This window comes from Pezoporus occidentalis, unplaced genomic scaffold, assembly GCF_034315485.1.
Source record: "Pezoporus occidentalis ecotype Australia unplaced genomic scaffold, CSIRO_AGI_Poc_V1 ctg48, whole genome shotgun sequence".
Taxonomy (NCBI): Eukaryota; Metazoa; Chordata; class Aves; order Psittaciformes; family Psittacidae; genus Pezoporus; species Pezoporus occidentalis.
In genome coordinates this window covers 7,435,406-7,457,419 of record NW_026915813.1, presented here as the reverse complement: position 1 = coordinate 7,457,419, position 22,014 = coordinate 7,435,406, and the positions used below count along the sequence as shown (strand labels likewise).

The 22,014-nt window shown below is 37.4% G+C and overlaps 1 protein-coding gene across 4 annotated transcripts in view; it reads right to left on the bottom strand.

The window, feature by feature from the left end:
* Positions 1-514: 514 nt before the first annotated feature.
* The window catches only part of STIM2 (stromal interaction molecule 2), a 61,721-nt gene continuing 40,221 nt past the window's right edge, over positions 515-22,014 (bottom strand). For 3 of the 4 annotated variants that reach the window (XM_062636542.1, XM_062636544.1, XM_062636545.1), the window contains 10 exons: positions 16,143-16,257; positions 10,045-10,156; positions 9,263-9,378; positions 7,600-7,777; positions 6,545-6,722; positions 5,793-5,960; positions 5,544-5,644; positions 5,057-5,295; positions 1,995-2,196; positions 515-1,191 (listed from right to left, as the gene is read on the bottom strand). In XM_062636542.1, coding sequence (XP_062492526.1) covers positions 711-1,191; positions 1,995-2,196; positions 5,057-5,295; positions 5,544-5,644; positions 5,793-5,960; positions 6,545-6,722; positions 7,600-7,777; positions 9,263-9,378; positions 10,045-10,156; positions 16,143-16,257 — 1,890 coding nt within the window. In that variant the 3' untranslated portion in view covers positions 515-710. Of the gene's footprint in view, positions 1,192-1,575; positions 1,725-1,994; positions 2,197-5,056; positions 5,296-5,543; positions 5,645-5,792; positions 5,961-6,544; positions 6,723-7,599; positions 7,778-9,262; positions 9,379-10,044; positions 10,157-16,142; positions 16,258-22,014 lie in introns of all 4 variants that reach the window. The other variant, XM_062636543.1, reaches the window with a different exon arrangement.

The following is a 22,014-nucleotide window of genomic DNA, read 5'->3' as shown; positions in this document are numbered from 1 at the left end:
TTTTTTTTTGTCGTACAGCCTGCAGTGAAGCAAAAATCACAGTGAAAGTCCTGGGAAAAGCATGATCTTTACAGCAGGACTTGAATCATTCTAATAATAAATGCATCTAACAAAGCTTCCCATAATAAAAGCATGGCATTTCCATTTCCAGAAATCAAGTCAATTAGAAATCCTAAATTCTACTTAAAAACCCCAAAAGATCTAAAAGTGAAAAGATTAATCTTCTCAGACAAATACAAGTCTTTGAGTTTCACTTGTAGAGAGACTTTTCCAGTCTGTAAAACAGTAGTGCAATTTCATTAGTTCTACTTTTTATTTTTTCTTAAAGTCCAGTAGATAAATGTCGTAGCTCTACAGAACAACAGGAAGATGCTCCAGTAAACAAGAACTTTGGGAAGCCCAGGAAGGCTTACTAGTCCATTAAAGCTTAGGAAAAAAAAAAAAAAGAACCCTAACAAAACAAACACTAAGACAGACAAACTAAAACAAAACAAAAAAAATAAATAGGCAGAAATGAATGTAAACTGTCTGAACTTTTTAATGATTTCTCATTGACAGCTGGCATGACCTTTGACAGTACAGTGAAGTTAAATATAGTTGACCTACAGATCATTCCATTAGGGCATCCAGTTTGGAATGCTCAAATGGAATCACATTCCTAAAGATTTAAAAAATAGTTCTTGTAACACTACTACAGGCTTCTGCCCACCTCACTTACACTTCTTCTTAAAGAGGCTTTTTATTTTTGATGGCTTTTTGGTTTTTTCACCATTTTGGTAGAGGTCCTGTGGGATGCTACTTATCCTGGGGACAGAAGCAGCTTCATGGCTGGGTTTAGTATCACTGCTGGCTGAAGAACAAGAGGTGTGACGAGGCTTTGGGATAGGGATCCCAATTGAAAGCTGGTTCATGCTGCAGGACTTCTCCAGGATTCCATTATAAACTTTGCTTGCAGGACTAAAGATCATGCTCTTAGTTTCTGCCATGCCTACACAGTCAGGAGAGCCCCTAGAAATATCTGCAGTTAGAGAAGAGGAGTCTCCTGTAGATGATTCCTCCAGGGAGCATTCTTCTGGGGATACTTTCTGAGAAGAAAGCACCTGGTACATCTCAAGAGTTGCTGGAGGAGACTGCTTCCTTCCAGTGGACGAATTTAACGAGTCACATTCCGAAACTGTTTCCTGTACTTCCCTGAATCAGAGCAAAGAGAGGAGAAAACACAATTGAAACTACTAATTCCTTTCTACAGTTTAAAAAGGAAATTAATTTAGAATCAATAACATTAGCCTAAAAGCACCACCCACACTTTTCCTTAGTTAATTAACAAAAACCATTTAGTTAAACAGTTTATGTCACAACTTGCATTACATCATTTCATTATCTAAACTTAAGATAGTTAATTCTGCAATCTCATTTTTGTGGACAGCAGCATCTACCCAGAATCAGACATTTGTGTTTCAGTTCAAAGAACAAAAACTATCTTTCTGGCATGTGAAGTCAGAAAAGTTATAAAATGAAAGGAGGAGATTTAAGCCTATCACATATAAAAAGTTTCTTCAGGACAAGTGTCCCTACCTTTCAACAAGCTCATTTGCTCCTTCCAAAAGGAATTTAACCTTTTCCTATGAGGCCATGTAACAAGAGTAGGTACACGCTCAACATGCTGTAAGAATTGTGTTACCATCCATCTTCTCTTCGCCCAGTAGCTGACATTGCTTTTGATCCTAGTTTCAGATGTAAAAGCCAGTAACATATTGTAATGGAGAATCAGGGTTAGTTCAGTGCACCCTGGACTGTAACATTACTTAACTGTATATGACATGCTAGCTATTTACATACACACACCAGACAAGAACTCTCTCTGTTCCATGTGGACTATATTAATCTATATTATCCTACAGATTAACTTTTTGCTTGGTTCAACCCCTAATTCTAAACTGTTACTCTCAAATAATCCTATCAGATTTCCAAGTGCTATTTGCTAATCTCCATACCATTGTTTATCAGCAGAGAAGTAAATGGCTTCCTCCTCATCTTCAGTTCGATAAATTGCTGGGCAGCTTGACACAGAAAGGATGTCAGGGTCAGGGGAGTGCAAAGCATGCTGAGACTGTGGAGATGATGACACAACATTGCGTCTTGATCGACACAAGCTACTGCTTCTTGCCAGTGTGCCCGGAGGTTTTACAATGGACCCTGAGGCAAAGAAAAAGTAAACCAAAACCCTCCAAGTGACATTAAAGAAAGACTGGCATTACCTTATACATTCTACACTTAGATGAAGCTCTAACTAAGATGCAACTGCCGCAGTCTGTGCGTGCCAAATGTTACTCTGACCATGTGCACTGAAGCTCTGGCTCACTATGATCTCTTGAGAACAAAGAAAAATTCTACTAAAACTTCCAACCCTTTATAAGCTAAAAATAGCAGTGCTGAAATTAGTATACTACACAATAACCTGTATTTTACTCATGTGGCAATTTGGAGCTTAAGAGAATATCTAAAGGTTTTGCAATGTAGATACACTTAACCAAACAGCCATGAAATAGGCTGCTTTAGTTGAAAGTTATATTAGATGCAGAAGATCAGTTTCATTCATGTAACATCATATAAAATATAGAACTCAACCTCATTTTTAGCTCAAGATTTTCCTTTTTGGTAACACTTTTTTTTGCCAACACTTTTTTTTGCCAGGCTAACTACGAATTTCTGGAAACAAAAATACTAAGAATGGGTGGAAACAGCAACTCAAGACTTATCAGGGAAGTTTCTAACAGGAAGTGATAAACTAAAATGTTCTTATTCCAATTCCTCCTTGAAAATATTATTAGGCAGCAAAACTTCTATAGAAATAAATCTACAGACCTGTTTTCAGGCTAGCTGTTATGAGCCTCAGGACTTCTCACATCCCTCCTCAAACTGTCCCACAGAATGCATTACTGCTTAGGTAAGACAGACCTACCCCGATGTTCAAAATGTTTACCAAACACTAAAAAAAAAAACTGAAAAGGTTATTTTTGTAGACAAGGATGTCTAGCCTGACAAATTCATTTTGTTCTGAGATGCCAGTTTACCATCAGGTAGATTACAGTTCCCTTCCTGGAATCTCAGAAAAGGTCGGGCTGTCATTCTGGTTTAGTGCAGGGAATCAGAACTTTCACAAAACAGCTACTAGCTGCACCTTCACCAACACTTAGATTTTGTTTCCACCCAGCTGAACAGAAAAGAAAGGTTTAAAACTCCCAACATGACAGTTGTCATGTAACTGAAACTTCTGATTTTATTCTGATGTGCTCCATTACTGACCTAAAAAGCAGGAGTTCACAGATCAAAAATAAGATTTGGTCATCACAAAATTATTCCGCAAAAAGCAAATGTGAACTGAGATAAGAGAATAAGAACGCATTTAGAAAATTCATACTACATGTTGAGGTAAATCAGATGCCATCCTACTCACTTGTATAAAAAAAAACCAAGATCATACCATCAGTGAATTTTGAAAGAAGTCATAAGTGTTTTGGTTCCTTGTAAGTGTATATACACAGAATTATGAAGGACTCAGCAATGAGAATTTAGCATCTAAAATTGTCTACTACAAATGAAATTCACTAGATTAAGAAATTAGCTGTATCCTAATCAGTCAGCAGAAAAGTGGAAGTTTCACTATCACCTTCATGTACGATTTTGTTCCACTCCTGTACATTATTTCTTTATTCCCTTTTGTTCTTCATCTCAGGACTGATTAATCTGCTGTATTACTTCACACCATTTAAACCATCATCCCAATTGCTGCAGCACAAAGAAGTCTTTCTGGTAGACTTCCAATTTTGTCAATACTGAGATGAAATGACACTGGGGCAAGATAACAAGCCCAGATTAGGGTTTAGGTTTAGGTCCAGAGATTGAAACAGTTGCGTTCATAGCTGATCCGTCTGCATGCTGCATTTTGCCTGAAGCCTCACGAGTGAGACAAGCCATTTTGCTTCTGTCCTTCCTCATGTGCATTTGTCATTTTTGTCTAAAGGATAGGAATAACTTACCAAACTAACCTACAATAATTTGACTCCTGTGGTTTCAACCACAGATCATTCAATTTTAAGTAGTGCTGTAGGGCGATTAATGAACTTTTCATTGTAGCCTGTAGAAAGTTTGTTACATTCAGAAGAAAAACCATGTGCTCCAAGCACAATAAATGAAGCCAGCAAAGTGGCAATCATTCTCCTTATGCTATTTTAAAATGTAGTTCTAATTTCTTCTGAGAATCACAGCCCTGGAAGAAAAATGTACACGCATGACAAAGTTTTCTTCCCTACCCATTCCTCAGCTTGATATTGCTTGTTTAAATAGCTACATGGGAGCTCATCTTTTTGATTTGCCTCTAGAGTCCAATTAATCAAAACGTCCATTAAACAGGCTCTTGTATTGATGTAACAACTCAAGATACAAGGGTGGTCTGAATCCCCAGTGTATATCCTTGGATCATAGTTTAACCAAAGCTGGATTTCCCTCTCTCCAGTACTTGGCCTCTCTGCTGTGCACTCAAACAACCCACTGTATCCAAACACAAATATTCTGCCTGAAAGCTTCCTTTATATAACAAGAAGATTTTGTTCCAGCTACTAAAGAATGTTTTAAAAGCTATGTAGCACGCAGCCTTTCTAGGGTGTGATCTTCATGGTAGCTCAAGGGACCCTAGACAAACTGCATCCTTTCCGTACGAAAGGATAAGTGTGCTAACAGAAATTTAGCATTACTTATAAATTTTTGTCTAAGCAGCAATCCAAGCATGACAAGCAGACTTTCAAAACCTTAACTGGATTTGCCCCTCACTTCCCCACTGAAACAGAAAAAGACTTTCTTCATGTTATCTTTATTGCAAAGCCCAGTTTTCAGCTCATTTAAGTCCCAAAAGATGCATCTGAAATGCTAGATAGAATTTTGGTTCTTTTGGCTTTAATCCAATCCTGTTTGATTTCAGCACTCTTCTCCCACCTCACTTCAAAATCCCATGCCTCCACAACTTTTCCCCTTTATTTTTACTGAGCTCAGCACTTACCATAAAAGTGTGAAACTATCGGAGGAGTATCTTCATCTAAGTCATCAACTCCCCCTGCGATTGGGTAAGGAGGAATGGAAACTCGAGGCATAACTACCCAGCTGTGATCAGAGTAGAGAGAAGAGGTCAAGCTTGGTAGCCCGGAATTGTGTGCTATTTGAAAACCACAAATCTTCTCAATCTGTTGCCATCGATAAAGACGCTCTCGTAAACATGTTGTTAATTCAGACAGTGCTTTCCTGAAGAAAAGTACACATTAAAGTTACATACACTGCTCTTAAAGATAAAGCAAAGCAACACAAGTACAGCCATTCCAGCATACCAGAAGAGCCAATTAGGATTGTCCAAATATTCACACTTTAACATCTTTTAAACTGATTTACTTAAAAGTGCAAAACCACTTAGACATTAAATTCTGTAACTCCCCAAAAATTCCATTGTTATAGGAATAACCACAAAAGAATATGCATCCTGGTAATACTCTTACTTTGCTTCAAGAATTTTATGGTCCACCTCATCCAGGGAGGAGCTATGTGCAACATGTAATGTTCCAAATACAGTGCTTCTCTTCTTTTTTATCTTTTCTGCCTGAAAAGCAAGATGAAATGCAATATTGACAGTTTGCAAACAACAACTCAGAGGAGAAAAAAGTATCAAACGTTTATCTGAATAATTTGTATTTACCATCTCATATCTAGCAACAGATCAAGAAAAATCTTTAGCTAGGACTTATTACCTCATCTTTGGCAATTGCTAATTGCATTTCTGCATGCTGTCTTTTGATATTGTAATACTGTACTTCAACTTCATGTGTTAACTGAAGCCACTTCTGCAATGCTTCTGGAACAGACCAATTACTTCTCAGCTCAAACTCCTTCTCAGCCTTTTTTAAAGCCATGCGAACCTAACAATCAAGAAGAAATAAAAGTGTCACCAGAAGTATCATTAGAACTGACAACAGAAAAAAGTGAGATATAAGCACCTTTATACCCATGGCAACATACTAAGGCTTTACAGAGCTTTTGTGTGTGCCAATTGCTGTCAAGAAGGCGGATCTGGCATTTCTGAAATGCAGCGTATGAATTTCCATATACTCCATTATACATAAGTATACTATTATATATACTCCCTAATTTGAATCTTAAATATTTTTATAAGACAGCATTTTTATTCAGTGCAATAAATCCAACCTATTGCTACTCAGAGGAGTGAGACAAAGGTATCATCACTTATCTGTTAACAAAATAGAGGAAAAAAGCTTTTGTACATATGTATTCTGTTCCACGAATTCAAGAATATTATGATAAGCTAATGTACAAAGTGTATGTCTTTTTAGGGTTTAAGGATTATTTTACTAGATAACAGCATGACTGATATTTCCATTCAAATCTAGCATGAGACAAATGCTGCTTTAAACATTCCTAAGGACCTATTAAAGCCAGGACCAATTTAAAGTCAACACTAAGATTATAAACATTTTGCAGATACCTGTACTAGCTCTTCCTCTGCATATTTGAGCCTGCTGAGCTCACATTCAGCTCCCTCCCTCAACTCCCTTAGGCGATGAGCTTCCCGTTTTGCATCATTGATCTCATCCATCATTTTGCGCTCCAGATTTTGCTTTTCCACAGCAACATTTCTATTCTCCTCTTGTGCTTTCTCAAGCCTTCACAATTGAACAAAAAATATGAGAAAATACACAGCATATTTGTTAAAAGTTGCAGTTCTCAGAAGAAAGTGTCTCCAACAACGAGACAAGAGGCAACAGGCACAAATCAAAATACAAGAAGTCTGAACATCGGGAAGGACTTTTTCATCATAGGTGTGACTGAGCATTGGCAACAGGTTGCCCAAGGAGGTGGCATAGTCTCCATCCTTGGGCATGTTCAAAAGCTGCCTGGACATGGTCCTGTGCAACCTGTTCTACATGATCCTGCTTGAGCAGGTAGGGCTGGACAAGATGACCTCCAGAAGTCCCTTCCATCCTCAACCAGTCTGTGATAAAGACTGTGCAAGCTTCATGAATCAACAGCAATTATATCAACCAATGTGACATCCATCTCAGACAAAACATTCAAACTTCTAAGTGAGCCTTCATTAAAGGTTTAATAAAATAAAAAGTCTCCATAGACAACTGAGTTAGAGGTGCACCACAGACGACTATCACCTTTCACACACAAATATGCAACAGAAAGCAGAAAGTAATCAGTCCAGGTCTGCTTCAATCTTAAGAGCTTAAAAACAGGATATTCTTATTTTCCATGTATCTAAGCATTCCAAAGTAAACTATAATTATACAAAAATAACAGTACATACTTCTAAACCTGCAGGTTAAAAAAACCCTATTCTCTACCTTCATATGGCCTACTAAAATATTCAGGAGGAATTCCTACGCAAAACACCATCACCACTGAAATCACAATTTCCATGCAAAATGAAGATGAATAAGGCAGCTGAATGCAAGTAATTTATGACTGTAAAGGATCTGTATTTGTATTTAGCCTCAAAACAAAACAAACGTTAACTTTTTTTAGTTTTTATACCTTTCCTGCAAGTCAAGAAGACTTTGTTCTGCTGTTTGAAGACTTTCTAAATCCTTCATCATTTTTGTGATATGTTCTCTTGAAGTCCTGTTCTGTGTAAATGCAAACCAGCAGCCTCCAAAACCAATAACTATAGAAACTGTTAATATAAAATCCTTCATCCAGTTGTGAGGGGGACCTGCACAGAAAACAACATGATTATTAGCTAATTCACTGATACAGACAACAGACTATGGACTTCCCCTCTGCCCCCTCCCCAAGCTTAAAAGGTGACAAAACCTGATACTAAACAAAATTCCATCTCCTTTATCTCAAGCCATCTCCAACCTTTCAAATGGATTCCAGAGCATTTTCCATACAGCATAATCAACTCTGCTCTAATACAACCTACTTAATCTATATAGCTCAGATCTGGTCTGACTTTCAAACTCATTCATTACTCTCTAAACTGACAATCAAACTCTGGAAAGGCCTCCTAGTTCAGGAATATCCAACATGCACAGTACCAGTAACTGCGTACTAGCAAGCATGCACACCACTGGTGATGTGGTATGGAAGTGTCTGGATATGCTAAGAATGGATCAGATGTGAAAATGCTGCATTAAATTTAACTGCACTTACACTCAAGTCTGCACAAAAGACACTAGAATTGGATTTGCACTACCATCTACTTTCTTAATTCCTTGGGGAAGGTCATCCCCTCTCACTTCAGCATCCCAGCTTACACTGTCCAAGCTAATTGTCGTGGTTTAAACCCAGTCAGGTAGCTTGTTCACTCACTCCCAGTGAGTGGTGCCGAGCTGACAACAATCGAGGTCCATGTCCGTCTCCCCCCCCCGCCTCCCCGCACCGGGGCTCTCCCCTTCCCTGCTCCCGGAGGAACGGGGAGGAGGATCGAGAGAGTGCAACTCCTACGGGTTGAGACAAAAACAGTCCAGCAACAAATCACCACCGCTACTATCAGCTAAAACAATGATAAGGGAAAATAACAAGGGAAGAGAATACGATACCACCGGCCAAGAAAACGAGTTCCACCCGGAAGCCCCTGTCCTTCCGGGTAACTCCCAGTTACCCCTCACCCCGGGCATGACGTGCTGTGGTATGGAATACCTCCCCGGCTAGCCCGGGTCAGGCGCCCCGTCTCTGCTTCCTCACAGCCTCACCTCCTCCCTGGCAGAGCATGAGCCTCACAAAGTCCTTGGCCAAACCAAAATATCCTTGTTATCAGCTCTGTTCCCGAGCTGAAAGTCAAAACACTGCACTGCACCAGTTAACACAAAGGAAAAACATGACTGCTACTGCGGAACCCAGGACACTAATACAGAAGGGAATGCTACATTAGCTGCAAGTGTCATTTAAACATCAAAAGACTTTTAGAGTACACTTCTTGTGACACAAAAGCCAACATCGATCTGCCAAATGGCATTATACTAAAATTTCTACATAATCTCATACAGAAATGAATCTTTGTCCTGATCCCAGCATCCTGATCATCTTTTTTAATTCACTGCCCAGTTCCACAAGGCATGCCAAGTAACCTGTCAGTACATTCACAAAACAGACAAGCCGTCCTACCTATCAAGTGTCACTGAAAATTCTATCTGTTGAATTCTTACAAACAAGAGATAAGACAAAAAAAAAAATTAAAAAAAAAAATACTAACGGGTGAGAGGTCCAAATAAAACAACATCCAATGCTTTAAGCTGAAGCTTCTGTCTATGGCTCCGGTCAATTATTTTCAAGTGAGAGATCATGAAAGCATGTTCATTTACTGCTATCCTGTTAATGATAAGACACAATGTTACCTATTCCAGAAGCTATAGTCAAAACCAGTCTATGGAAAGAAATACATCAATAGCATTTCCCACAGTTATATAGGTTATAGTTCTGAGTAAGAGATACAATACAATGACAACAGTGCTATTAAAAAAGCATATCAGCATATGGCAAAGGAAGAACAATAAATCATTTCCCTATTTATTTCTTTCTGCAATAAGCATAAAACAAATCCATCTAGCATAGTTAGAGGTAATGGCATATTTGAAGACTTGTGACAACTCTCTAAAGTACACACAATACTGAAATTTAGTAGTTATGCTCAAAAAAGGGGGTTCTACGGGTAGTTTGAGGTATAACTGTACAACAGATTGGAAATTGTTCAAAAGCAAGTTCACTACTGTACAGAATTGTGTCCATCGATAAAAGCTTCAACAGCAAGAAACAAAGCAAAAAACAAAAGAAGCAGCATTTATATTTTGAGTTATTTTGGCAGGGAAAAAAAAAAAAAAGAAAGCAGCCAGCTTTTAAAAACTGCAAGGATGCTACTCTCCCCTTGCATTTGACTGTATCTTGTTTGACTTTAGGCTTGCATAGCCGTTCCCACATAAAGACTACAGCAGCAACCTACAGTGAATTAGTTGAAACTAATGCAGAAGAAACATTCACCTGGGAAGTGTTGTTCCATTGACATTGCTGTCTCTAAAATTCTTTTCATACTGGGGCAGTTCAACAAATTCTGACAGCCACTGAAGAGTGTCCTCTTGAGTCCAGTTATGAACTGGAAGAAAAAGTCAGATTAATTACCTTTAATTTTTGTGAAAAATCAACACCAAGGCACAAGACAAGCAGTAGAAAAGCAGGTTACAATAAGCAAGAGAGTTTAGCCAAATATAACTGCAGAAAAATTAGTATTCACATTCACCAAGGTGTTTCTGGCATTTTGCCTTTTTCATTATATGCTTCTCAGAGGAAGCTTAGGCAAGCTATAAACAAAAAAAAAGGCACAGAACGAATAGAAACATTTCTTTATTAAAAATTCCACACAATCATTTAATGTTTTGCTTTAGTTTAAATCAGGACAGCATCTTGTGACTTTTATCTGCTTAAACTGATCTCAGCCCCAATCCTTTTGTCCACGTTACCCCTGCAGAACTAAACACATGTCAGTAGGTGCTGTAGCCATTTGAGGCAATGTATCAAGATCTTTCCCAGAATGACGGCTGAAGAACTTGTTTTCATAAAAATCTCCATAGAGGCTCATGCCTACTAACCACAAAATGGGAGCAGACAAGAGGAAGAGGGAAGATTGAAAGAAAATACTGAGACACAGAAGAAATTTAAGAGGAAAACAGTTAAATCTCTCTCAAATATGCCCAGAACAGCTGCACTACATACAATAACATCCCACTAAGAAAAAATATTTACGCATTTATAGAATAATCAAAAGTTTTCCTGTATAACAGCGACAGTTAACATAAGCTTTCATAGCTACAGAAATATTACACACACAGAAACACCAACCACCACCATGAAAACATTTTTGGTCCTTACGGGCCAGCTGCTACAGCTTACAGCTGCACACTGACAAAGCTGAAGGGAAGTTCTTCACTCCATTTACAAAGTCTGCAAAAGTTTGTCTGCACATGAAAGAAACCAACAGCCTCCTTCTGCACAGATGTGTCTTTGCATGAACAAATACACTTATTTAACCTTCCCCCACCCCCCCAGCTATTTCCATATGACAATGTTGAGCAGGTATTTCTTGAGAAACCTTACCACAAGGACACATTCTTAGTGGTGAATTTTGACAATGACCCTTTAGAAAGAGCTGCTGAAAGTCTGACAGGTAAGCTGCAGGCAATGGAAAAATTTATGCGTTTAAATTCATATTTCAGTTTGCACCGAAATAAGGACTTGTAGGTCTCTTGTCTACACTAGTGTAGCTGAAAAAAATTAAACTTAAACGCTTCAAATTTTCATCATTCCTGGTAACAGGTGATAGAACACATTTCACAGAGCCATTAATAGATTAAAAAAATAAATAAATAATAAATTCACAGTACAAAGCACATATATTCTATCTGTATGAACGGCTACATCTACTTCCTGGAATGCTGCCCCATTTCCTCCTCTTCTTTTGAGCCACAAACTGTTTTCCAGGTATTGATCTTGCAACAGACTTATTTTTGTCATATTACTTTAAGCTTTGATGCAAAATGTCTGGGGTATGTTTGTAAGCAGATCATTTTCACATTACAAAGATTCTTAACTGTTTTGTGAATAAGAAGCAATCAGATTTACAAGTCATTCTAAGCATCTCAAAATAGTGGCAAGATCACCCAGAAAGATATCACCGTAATCACCTTGCCTGCATTCCAGAAATAGGTTCATATACTGATCCAAAGCAAAAGCATTGTTTTGATGTGACATTAGGGGGAAAAAAAAAACAAAACAAAACCACCAAAACAAAAACAAACAAACAACTCTTAAAATAGCTACTATACACTACAGATGTTATCACTGACAGTGCAGAACACCAGATTTCAGAAGCCACACAACTACAGAGTTTATAAATTGAGGGGGAAGGGAAAAGGAAGAAAAAAAGTATTGAGAAGTGTCAGTTTGGCTGCTAAAAGTATTTCGTTGTCACTCTGTCAAAACTTACTTTCTTATCATTCAGTAGTAATTATAAACATATAACCATGTAAGAAATGAGGTACGTACTGAAGCTGTTTACCATAGGGCCAATCACGTCTGTTCTACTGCTTAACTGCTTAGACTTGTGTGATATTTTCTTTACATAATATCAAAGAAATCTCCCCAGACAAACTATTTGTATTTAGGAAAAAGCACTTTACTATTCATTATACACCACTGTATCAGATACCTCCTTTAGTACAGACACTGCAAAAAAAGGAGCAACTAAAGTCTATCACAAACTAGAATCGGAACTTTTGGTATATGTTTTGTCCTCTTAAATGGCCACTCACCATTTAAGTGAAGCATAATCAATACAGTCAACTCTTCTTCTGGGATTTCAGTCTGAATCTCTGGCCATGCACATATTTCACTAGAAATTCAGATTTACTATGTAAAATAATTTTACATTAGCAGAATTCCAGTGTCAGTGCCCACAAACCCCCAACTTTTCCAGCTCAAACTGAACACTAAGCTACCATGCTCTCCCTTTCCTACAGCACCACAGTAGAGCACTGGGAGATTGATGTACATCAGTGAAAACATTCAGAATGGTTTTGGGTTGTTTTTTTTGTTAATATCTTCTATATGCTATTTATTGGTAAGAAGTATTGCTTGACAATAAGACTGAAGACAGCATACATGTTTATTCTACAACAGTACTGAGAAGCAAACCAGTCTTTCTTCAGTAGAAGCCTACTGAAACATGACAAAAGTGACACACACCAGGTATACTGAAAAGTGAGCAGGCCAGCTGAAATTCACCTCAATCAGCACTGACAATTAGAATGTGCCAGCTCCTACTAATTAGCTGAGGTTGTAACTTTTCCTTATTTTAATCACCAGAAAATAACACAGTGCTTCAGTGGAGTAGCAACTGACAGTTACAGTAACTTAAAGCATATAGCATTAGACAGCAATCATAACATCCTTCCCTCTCACACCTGTTTTGTAAATAGATATCTTGGAAGAGAGGATGTCAGCAACATGCCTTGGGCAGTTGAGTGTAGAAGCCACAGTGTTTATACCCTGGTGCAGCACTCAGTATCTACACTTGCATAAACTGTTTTCTATTTCAGATTACAACTTTAGATTGATTTTAATTTGGTTGGTTTTGTTTTACTTTGGTGGGGTTTGTTGTTTTTTTTTTTTTTGTTTGGGTTTTTGTTTTGTCTGGTTCATTGGTTTGGTTTTTAACTGCTCTAACAACACCTCTGAAGGTGAAGACAGCAAAAGTAGCTTCAAACTTGCCCTACATGAATGTTGCTCCCTGCTAATCCATGTTAATGACCAACTAGATGATCAGGCTATATTTTTTTCATGTTAAATTTATCATGCAGCACAGTGCTTCAGGGCAGGCAGTCATGAAGAAAAACAAGGTTACAATGTCAGCCTCAGTACTCCTATGGGCCTCCTACTCCCTTCAGAAATCAAATTACATTCAATAAGTATTTCACAGCAAGAAGTGGATGACAGCCATCTATTAAGCTTAAAGTTGAGAACAGGTTGACCAGGCAACACAGAAAAACACTAGCTTGTTCTATATCAAGCACACAGAGGGATTCAAAAGTTAGTTCTGTTTCAGCAGGACTTCAGCAGCAACATCAGCATGAAATATGCTGCCACCAGTAGGTTTTTAAACAGCACAAAAAAGTAAGAGAGGTGTGGCCCTAACTATCTTTTCAACAGTTGAACATTACAACTCCTGTAGAAGAGCCTGTCATCAGTACTGTGCTGGCCCTCCTTGGAACAGCACACAGCATTATGTAATTCACCCTTAGCCAAGCCCTGCTTGCATGCATTTCCAGTCTCCAGACATATACTCCAGATATATACAAGCATATACTGACATTTACATTCAAAGAGCAGACACGGAATAATAGAAGTCAGAGGACAGCTACACTATTTTCCTAGTCATTCCTCTATACAGAACTCTCTGTACATTATGAGACTAAAAAATTTCAGTGGTCATGGAAATCACAAGTAACATGAGCTAGCTTAAATTGACAACCTTGCGTTGTACTGAAGGACCAATTCAAATTGTGTGGAAATACAATAGGCTAGATGCTGATTTAAGCTATGATGCAATTCCTTCCATGCAAATAAAACCAATAGCAGCCTTGAAATTCCTTTAATTTGCATCAATACAGACTATGCCTTAATTCTGCAGCAAATGGGGATTACCAAAAACCTGCCCAGTGCCAGAAATATTAAAACGCTGGGTTTTCTTATTTATTTTATTAGATAATTTTTAGAGCTTTGAATGGAGCCAATTCTCAGGGTTCTATTCACTGCATGATTTTCAAGCAGTTACTCAAAAATAATGTTTTCCTTAATCCAAAAAAAGCAACACCAAACAGCAATAGCAAACTTGCTATACCATAAACGGTATTTTCATTTTCTATCTTCAAATCTTACCTGCCTCACATCACCAATATCTTAAACAGCAAGCAACTTTAAGCAATTTGTCAAATACTTAAGACAAACATCTACATAAAGCTATATGGAAAAGAATTGACAAATCTGCTCAGCATAAACTAAGCAGCAATAGATCCAGAAGCTGCTTCTGCATAAGCACTAATGCTCACTGTCCAGGGTATTATTTATAGCTTGTAATTCTCACAACAGATAGCTCAACAGACTACTTAAAGTTTCAAATTACTGATACCATCATTTACACTACCTTCCACCCTCTTGTTTAGTGCTGTCAAATTACACTGGTACCATAAACTAGCAGCACTTAAACTAACAAACCAAAATTCCTAAAAACAGCTAGAAAGGAAAACCAGAATTTTCCATGTTACTTAATATTAAATGAAAGTAGTTTAATATTTGAGGGGCTTCATGCTTTCTAACATCCACCAGGTCACTGTTAGCACTGCTTGGTAGTCTGAGCCTCCCTGTGGTGCAACTTCAGTTTCCTCAACAGCATGCACAATAACACCATTATAAGCAGGCACAGTAAGACCAGACATTCCTCTCAAAATTTTGTGTGTCTTACTCACACTGCTCACTACATTCAAGAAACCTGGAACAAAGACATACACAGTAGACAAATTAGATACTTCTGATATTGTTATAGCCTACATTTTTGAAGAGTTACTCTAAGTTAGACAAACAATTGTAGGGAAATAATTTTCTCTGATAATTTAGTTGCAATACTTTAATTGAGCAAGATCTTCAGTAAGTATCTGCAGAATATTTGAAGAGATAAGGATAGAAATCACTTTAAATTTTAGATATTTACTACAGAATGAATACTTAACCAATGAATTACCTCAGACTGCATTTAAATGACTTCCTATATAGGATGAACCAGTGCAATGTTCCTAGTTTCCTTTCTCCTTTGTTCCTACTTTTAGCTGTTTGACTAATACCAGATCTCTATATGCTACAATAAATTCTGGACCCCTGGAAGTTTCTTTTTAGTAGCCACATCATGGACCCTATTTGGCAGTGAACAGTGTACTGCTCATTTACTAATGTCCTTTGATATTTGGAATATTTGGCTGTATTTACATTTTTTCATTCAAATCTAATGGGGAGGGATGGTGGTGTTGGGTTATCAGTCCATTTTCCTATATTTCAAGTTTGAAAATATTTCCCAAAATGCTTTGCATAAGAATTCTAATCCTTTGTAGCCCAAAGAAAAGTTACATCTAAATCAAAACACACTGGACTTTCCACTTGATACAATGTATCTTTGATGTTTTAAAATAGCTTGACTCCCAACCCTAAGGCTTACTAAATTAAAAATGTGTTCATATGGAATTTAGTGCTTGCAACAGTCACCTTCATAAATTACAACCTGGTACACATGAGGGTGTAAGCTAGCTTAGTTTACTTACAGTACACACAGCACATCAAGAAAAAAAAAATAACACTAGATGGACTGAATGAGTTTTTAAGTCAGGTTTACATAGATCTATAAGTAACAGTACCAAAACAGATTCATGAAGATGCTTTAAAAAGGTCATCCATTTACTACTCTAAACTACCTGGTGGAAAAATTATTGAATTATGTCTATTTCAATAACCACCAAAATCTTCAGCTATTCTTTACCTACCTTCAGATGTCTTCCAACGTTTCCACAGATCCTCAATGGTGATATGCTTGTCTTCTCTGTGCAGGTGACTATGTTTATTAGAGGCATCCTTGTATTGCATATCTTCTCTTAGAAACTGAAGGAAAAGGAAAACGTCTTCAATGACAAAACAAAAGAACTACAAGGAAATCAGGCAGAGCAGAATCTTTAGGAGCTCTTCCCCATGCAAGCAACACACAATTCACATAAGTTGACCACATCAAAGACTCAGAAAGCAAGTTAAACACCCTTACAGGGATTCATTTTCACAATGATTAAATCCTAGTATACTAGTAATTTCTAGTTTTTCTAAGTTCAACATTATAAGTATGCCTTACATTTACAGTGATTACAAGAATGCACCACACAAGTCATACTACATACTTCTCTATTCTCAACATATTTAACCAGCTTCACCTACTTGAAGATCATTTAAGATCTGAAAATGTACCAGTCCTTTATAAAGGAGTAATACTTGAACCCTTCTATATCAGATAAAGCAACTGCTTGAGGTATGAAAGAAAAGTGGTGACTAAATATAAACAGTCTTTTGATTAGACAACAAAAATTTTACTTCTGTCTCATCAAATTAAAAAACAGAAGTCCATCTTAGGGCAAATTTTCTTCTTGCTAACCATCCCTCAGTGGTTATACTCCTAGTATAGAAGCATTAAACAGAGCTGTTTCATTCTCAGTAATTAATAGGAAGCCTATGTCAAAATACCACTTTTTGCCTTTCAGTAAAAGAAAAGGAAAATAAGATGACAAAAAGGAATAGCCTGGAATCTCGTCATACATAGCAGTGTTGTATCAGTATTTCACAAGTCACTACAAACAGGATCTCCAAATACATCCAAGGGAAAAAAAAAAAAAAAAGCATTGAACTGTAAAAAGCCCATTTTGCTTTTACTTCATGCAGGCCTAGAAAAGTTGGAATCCTGGTTAGCAAACCACCTCTCATTAATAGTGGAAAACTACCAGACACATCAGTCCCTAAAAGCACAGCATGAGCCATGTCTGTGGGTGGAGATCTTAGTATTAGTACCAGAAAGCTAACATGGGAGCTAAGTCACCTTCCATAGCAGATTGCTTGCTTTCTTCATTTCCTGAAGATTAAAGCTGCTCAGACAGGAACAGCTATAGGCAGTCATGACACTAAATCAAAAACCAGCTTTTTATGTGGCTGGTCATATGCCATCATCACCACTTCAAGCAGACGTGAAGAAGAAAGCCAAACTAGTGATGCACTGCAGAAGAACCCCCCACTTAAAATTTAGCCTTGCTTTATCTGCAAAGTATCCTGTACAGACCCCATTTCTAACAAATCAAGAGACTTAGACACTCAAAAAACTGAAAAGCAGTCAATTGTAAACCATAATATTAACTCTTAATAAAAGGAGGCAGTGTATGTTAGCAGAAATATGCAAGAAAAGAAAACACAAATTCCCCTTATTAAAAACTTCAATCATACTTGTAAGAAGGGAATCTAAACATATGGGAAGGGATTCAAGTTTCTCCTCTAACTGCTAGACTTGGGATAAAGTACTATTTGCCTTCCCTAATCCAGTCAAAGTCCTGTGTGTCTTTTGGTTTCAGGTTGAATGCAAGCCCTCTCTCACTCATCTATCACTTCAAAACTTGTCAGACATTAAATTTCTAAAGCCTTTTGATTCCTAAAATAGTTCCATTTAACCCATACAAATTGCATGGCACTTTTAACTCCTCTTCCCTACATATATGAGAGAGGCATAAATACAGGTATTTATAGATACACAGAGATACATATATACATGAGAAATACAGGAGCAATTTATTAAATATATGAAAACAAATGAAAATAGCAGCCTGTTAGAGCAATTACAGAACTTCTGAAACACCATGGACCAGCAACTGCAAAAAAAGTACAATAAGCACAGAAAAGGACTGGCTGCTGTAGCTATAGGCAAATGTAAAAATACCTCTTGCATATTCCACCATACAAGTATGAACTCCAAGTACTTCCCCAATTAGTACAGCTACCATGAAGCTCACAATTTCCATAGCTAACATGCAATCAAAGCTGGATTACCTTATTGGTTCCCACTTCATTTTTATTAAAGGCTAAATTGAAGAAAAGGAACTAAACAATAGGGAAACAATCATCTTATTCACCAATGTCTCTAAAACTTTCCAGATTCAAATACAGTCTCGCAGCTGGACCAGCAGGAAAGAACTGATGTTTGCCTACCTCAACTTTTCCCTTCACACTGCAAGTACCTACTGTCAACTACCATCCCCTGCACACCTTTTGGGAACAATGTACTAAAACAGTAAAAAATACATTACAGTGCCCTCCCTGTAAAAGCTATCTTACTTCATATGGGGGTTAAGGTACATGTTAACACTTCAGCTTTCTAGTGACTGGTGATGCAGTGCCCTTGGAGACTTCAAATATCAGGTGTGGACATTAGTTTTAAAAACAAACGTTGTAGGCAATCAAGTTTCTGAAGAGGAACAGCATGAGATATATACTACACTTCAAAGGTCTTAGCAGATTTTGCACCTCCTCTGCTAATAGTCACTTCAGATCAGTTTTGTTATTAAGAAATAAACTTGCTTCTATCTTTACTGCTAGTTATCATAAAAAGTTGTAAAATACTTCAGGACAGGAACATGTGAACAGCTGCAGGTGCTGTCAAGTAAAATCTGAATTGCTGTTAACAATACTACATACAGGAATAAAGAAGATTCCAACTGATATACTAAAAAAACTTCAAGATGTTACAACTCACGCCAAAGCACTAAAAGGTACTACAAGAAAGCATTCTGGTTTTCAAAATGGGACAGGAATGGGTTACCTTGGCACCCAGATAAGAAATACAGTTTGTGGAAAACCTGCAGCATTTCATGTCATTCTGCTACAGAGCCCGCAGAGGGAGCAAGAGTTAACGCATGAATTCATAGTCTTAAAACAGTGCTAGAGCATAACCTGCTACAGGGTCAGGAAGGGGGGAATGAAAATCCCACTTTCAAATTTCATCACAAATACAGAAACAAATCCAAGTTCAAAACACAAGACTTCCTAGGAGAATAGGACAACAGTGGAAAAGATCTGGTTTATACTGACAGGCTACTCAGAATATTTGACTAAGTTCCTTTTTAGAAAAGGAGCTGTCAAGACACAAACTTATAAGCAGCTTGCATTTAGTAATCAGTATGCAGCTGCTCCTCAGGGGGAGAGATTATGCACTTGTGAGAATTTCTTCAAGAAAAGAAAGAAGCTCCTTTTCTGCTCAATGCTACCCATATTGCTCCCAGATCCTGTGAGAATAATCACAATAATTTTCTCAGTGATATTCTCTAATACCAGACAGTCACAACGGTAGTTACAGTGTGCACAGCTGGAAAGAGGACATCATGTTTCAAAGAATGAATGCATTTACTAATGACATGAAACATCACTCTTCTGTTTAAAAGATCTTTGTTTCATAACTGGCCTAATATGGAAGTGCTCCTCTAAGAAAAGGAATTGTGTCCTAAATTGAAGAAAGCCATAAAAAAGAGGACTTTTCTGTTCTTTGTCATGGCAGCTAATCTCTCTTCTGTTGCCCTGGTCATTAAGTACACAAAGAAAAGGTTAGAAAAATAACTTTAAATGGGCAGGTTAAAAGAACTAACATTTAAAAAAAAAAAAAAAAACACACAAACATTTAAGAATTATCTTAGCCAACATAATTACTCAAGAGGGAGAGAGCCATTTAAGACTACAAAGTTGAAACAAGAAAGCAGCAGGTAAGATACCTAAAAACAGTGTGGAAAAAAAAGTAATTTATCAAAATAGTTACTTCAAAAAAAGTAAAGCGTAAAAAAACCCCATCACACCTAGGCTCAAAACCAGAGCTTTGATTCCAGAAGTACCATTACAACCATGCTTCTACAAAGATTCACATCCCAAAGCCTAAGGTTCAGCAGTGTAATAGGTAGAGAGGAAACTTGCTCCCCCCTGGAAGGAACAAAACTTGTGGAGTCCTGGGAAAGAGTTACAAAGTCAGGTAGCTACACAACCACCTTTCTTCCTCTTCAGTAAGCTTTTAGTACCATAACATTCACCAAAATCCAGTCAACTCATAACCAAAAACTAACCTGAACTAAGAGCCACCAAAATAAGAAAAATAATACATTCCAATACCAGTTTGACATGAAGAGTATTAAGGTCACATGCAACAACACAATAAGTTCACGTATGTTAAAATACAGAAGTTGCAGGAGATGCCTGGTCCTTGAAGAGCAAATGAATAATTGCATTCTTCTGCAATTGCCAGTGGAAAAGTAAAAGTAACTACACTCACTAATTGCAGAAGGAAGCACTCATGCTATGTTTATGTTCTGTTCTGTGTGAAAGCTCAAGTTCATGAATTTCAGTTGCATCAATTTAACATAGACTCTTTAACTGAAAGTTCACTTTAAGAACAATTAGTAAAATCTCCTGGCTAAGTATCACTGTCTTCCTTGAGCATCTATACCTTAAACAGTGTTGTGTCCTTCAGTTTTATTCCTTTAAAGGAAAACCTGCAAAAGTTACAACTTCTGTTTTCCTGTAATCCTACTTTCAGGTACAGCCAGTCGCTGTTAGCCTCTTAATACATTCCCTCTCATCTTCTGCTACCAGACTCATTGCTGCTATCACAATGTCACACTTATTGGCAACTATGCTTCTAAAAGGCAATATATAATGATTCAGGTATGACAGCATTCTCAACTACTTACTCTTTAGAAATGGCTTCTAACAATGTTACACAGTAAAATAAGTAAATGTATTTAAGCATAATAAAAACGTCACTAGAAAAAGTTAGGACATGGTGTTACCATGTTGCCAAATATTACAAAGTGTTACCAAGTACATTTTAAGTAATCTACAAATTCTGTTAAAAAAAAAAAAAATTGCCGCTCAAAACAAAATTGTAGCTATTCTATTGCAAAGTAACCTTCACAATCTCTTCAAAGAATTTCCAAGAGGTCATTTCATTGTAGCAGGACTAAACACATGCAGTGTTACACAAATAGGTACAGAGAGCTACATATTAGCTTAAGTACCTCCAAGGAGACAAAGGCATGAAGTAGGTCTGATCCAAATCGCATTGCAACAAGTTTCTATGCAACCGTATCCATGATAACACACGCTGCCTCTCTACAGGACACCTTAGCACAGGCATAGCCACAGACTAACATGATCAGAATGTTTTGCAGACAAAATCTGGCTCTGAAAAAATCCAGAATGTGCAGACATGCTCAGAGTTGCTTACAAAACTTCAGAAGACAGCCTGAGTTATAAAATCCACTGAAAAAAAAAACAAAAACAAAACAACAAACAACATAAACCAAAGAACAACCAACCAAAAAAAAAAAAAAAAAGGCAAAAAAAAACCCAAACACCCTCTACTAACAGACCTACAACCAACTAAGGGAATCAATGTAAGCCAACAGCTCTTGGGGGAGAAAGGATTTGCTACCCTGGTTAGGAAGCTAATACACCAAGGAGCCACCCCAGTTTTATGCAAAACAGGTGTGTTCAGTTTCCAAACCACTGCAGCCGGTGTTTCTCTACATGCAGAACTTTGCCTAATCAGCTGACACTGAAGTATCAGCTAGTTTACACAAATACAAACATCAGTTTAAGGACCTTTATTATATAAATAAGGACAAAACCAGTATACCAAGGCAACTTTACAGGACATTTAACACTTGCTGAGTGTATATCTGCAGACAAAATAAAGCAAGAGCTCAGTCTATAGCAATGCTTCTCCCAGCTGAACTTAAAACACTCTGCTTAATTTTCTGCTAAAATCTCTGCTCCCTCCAACACATAACAATCAAA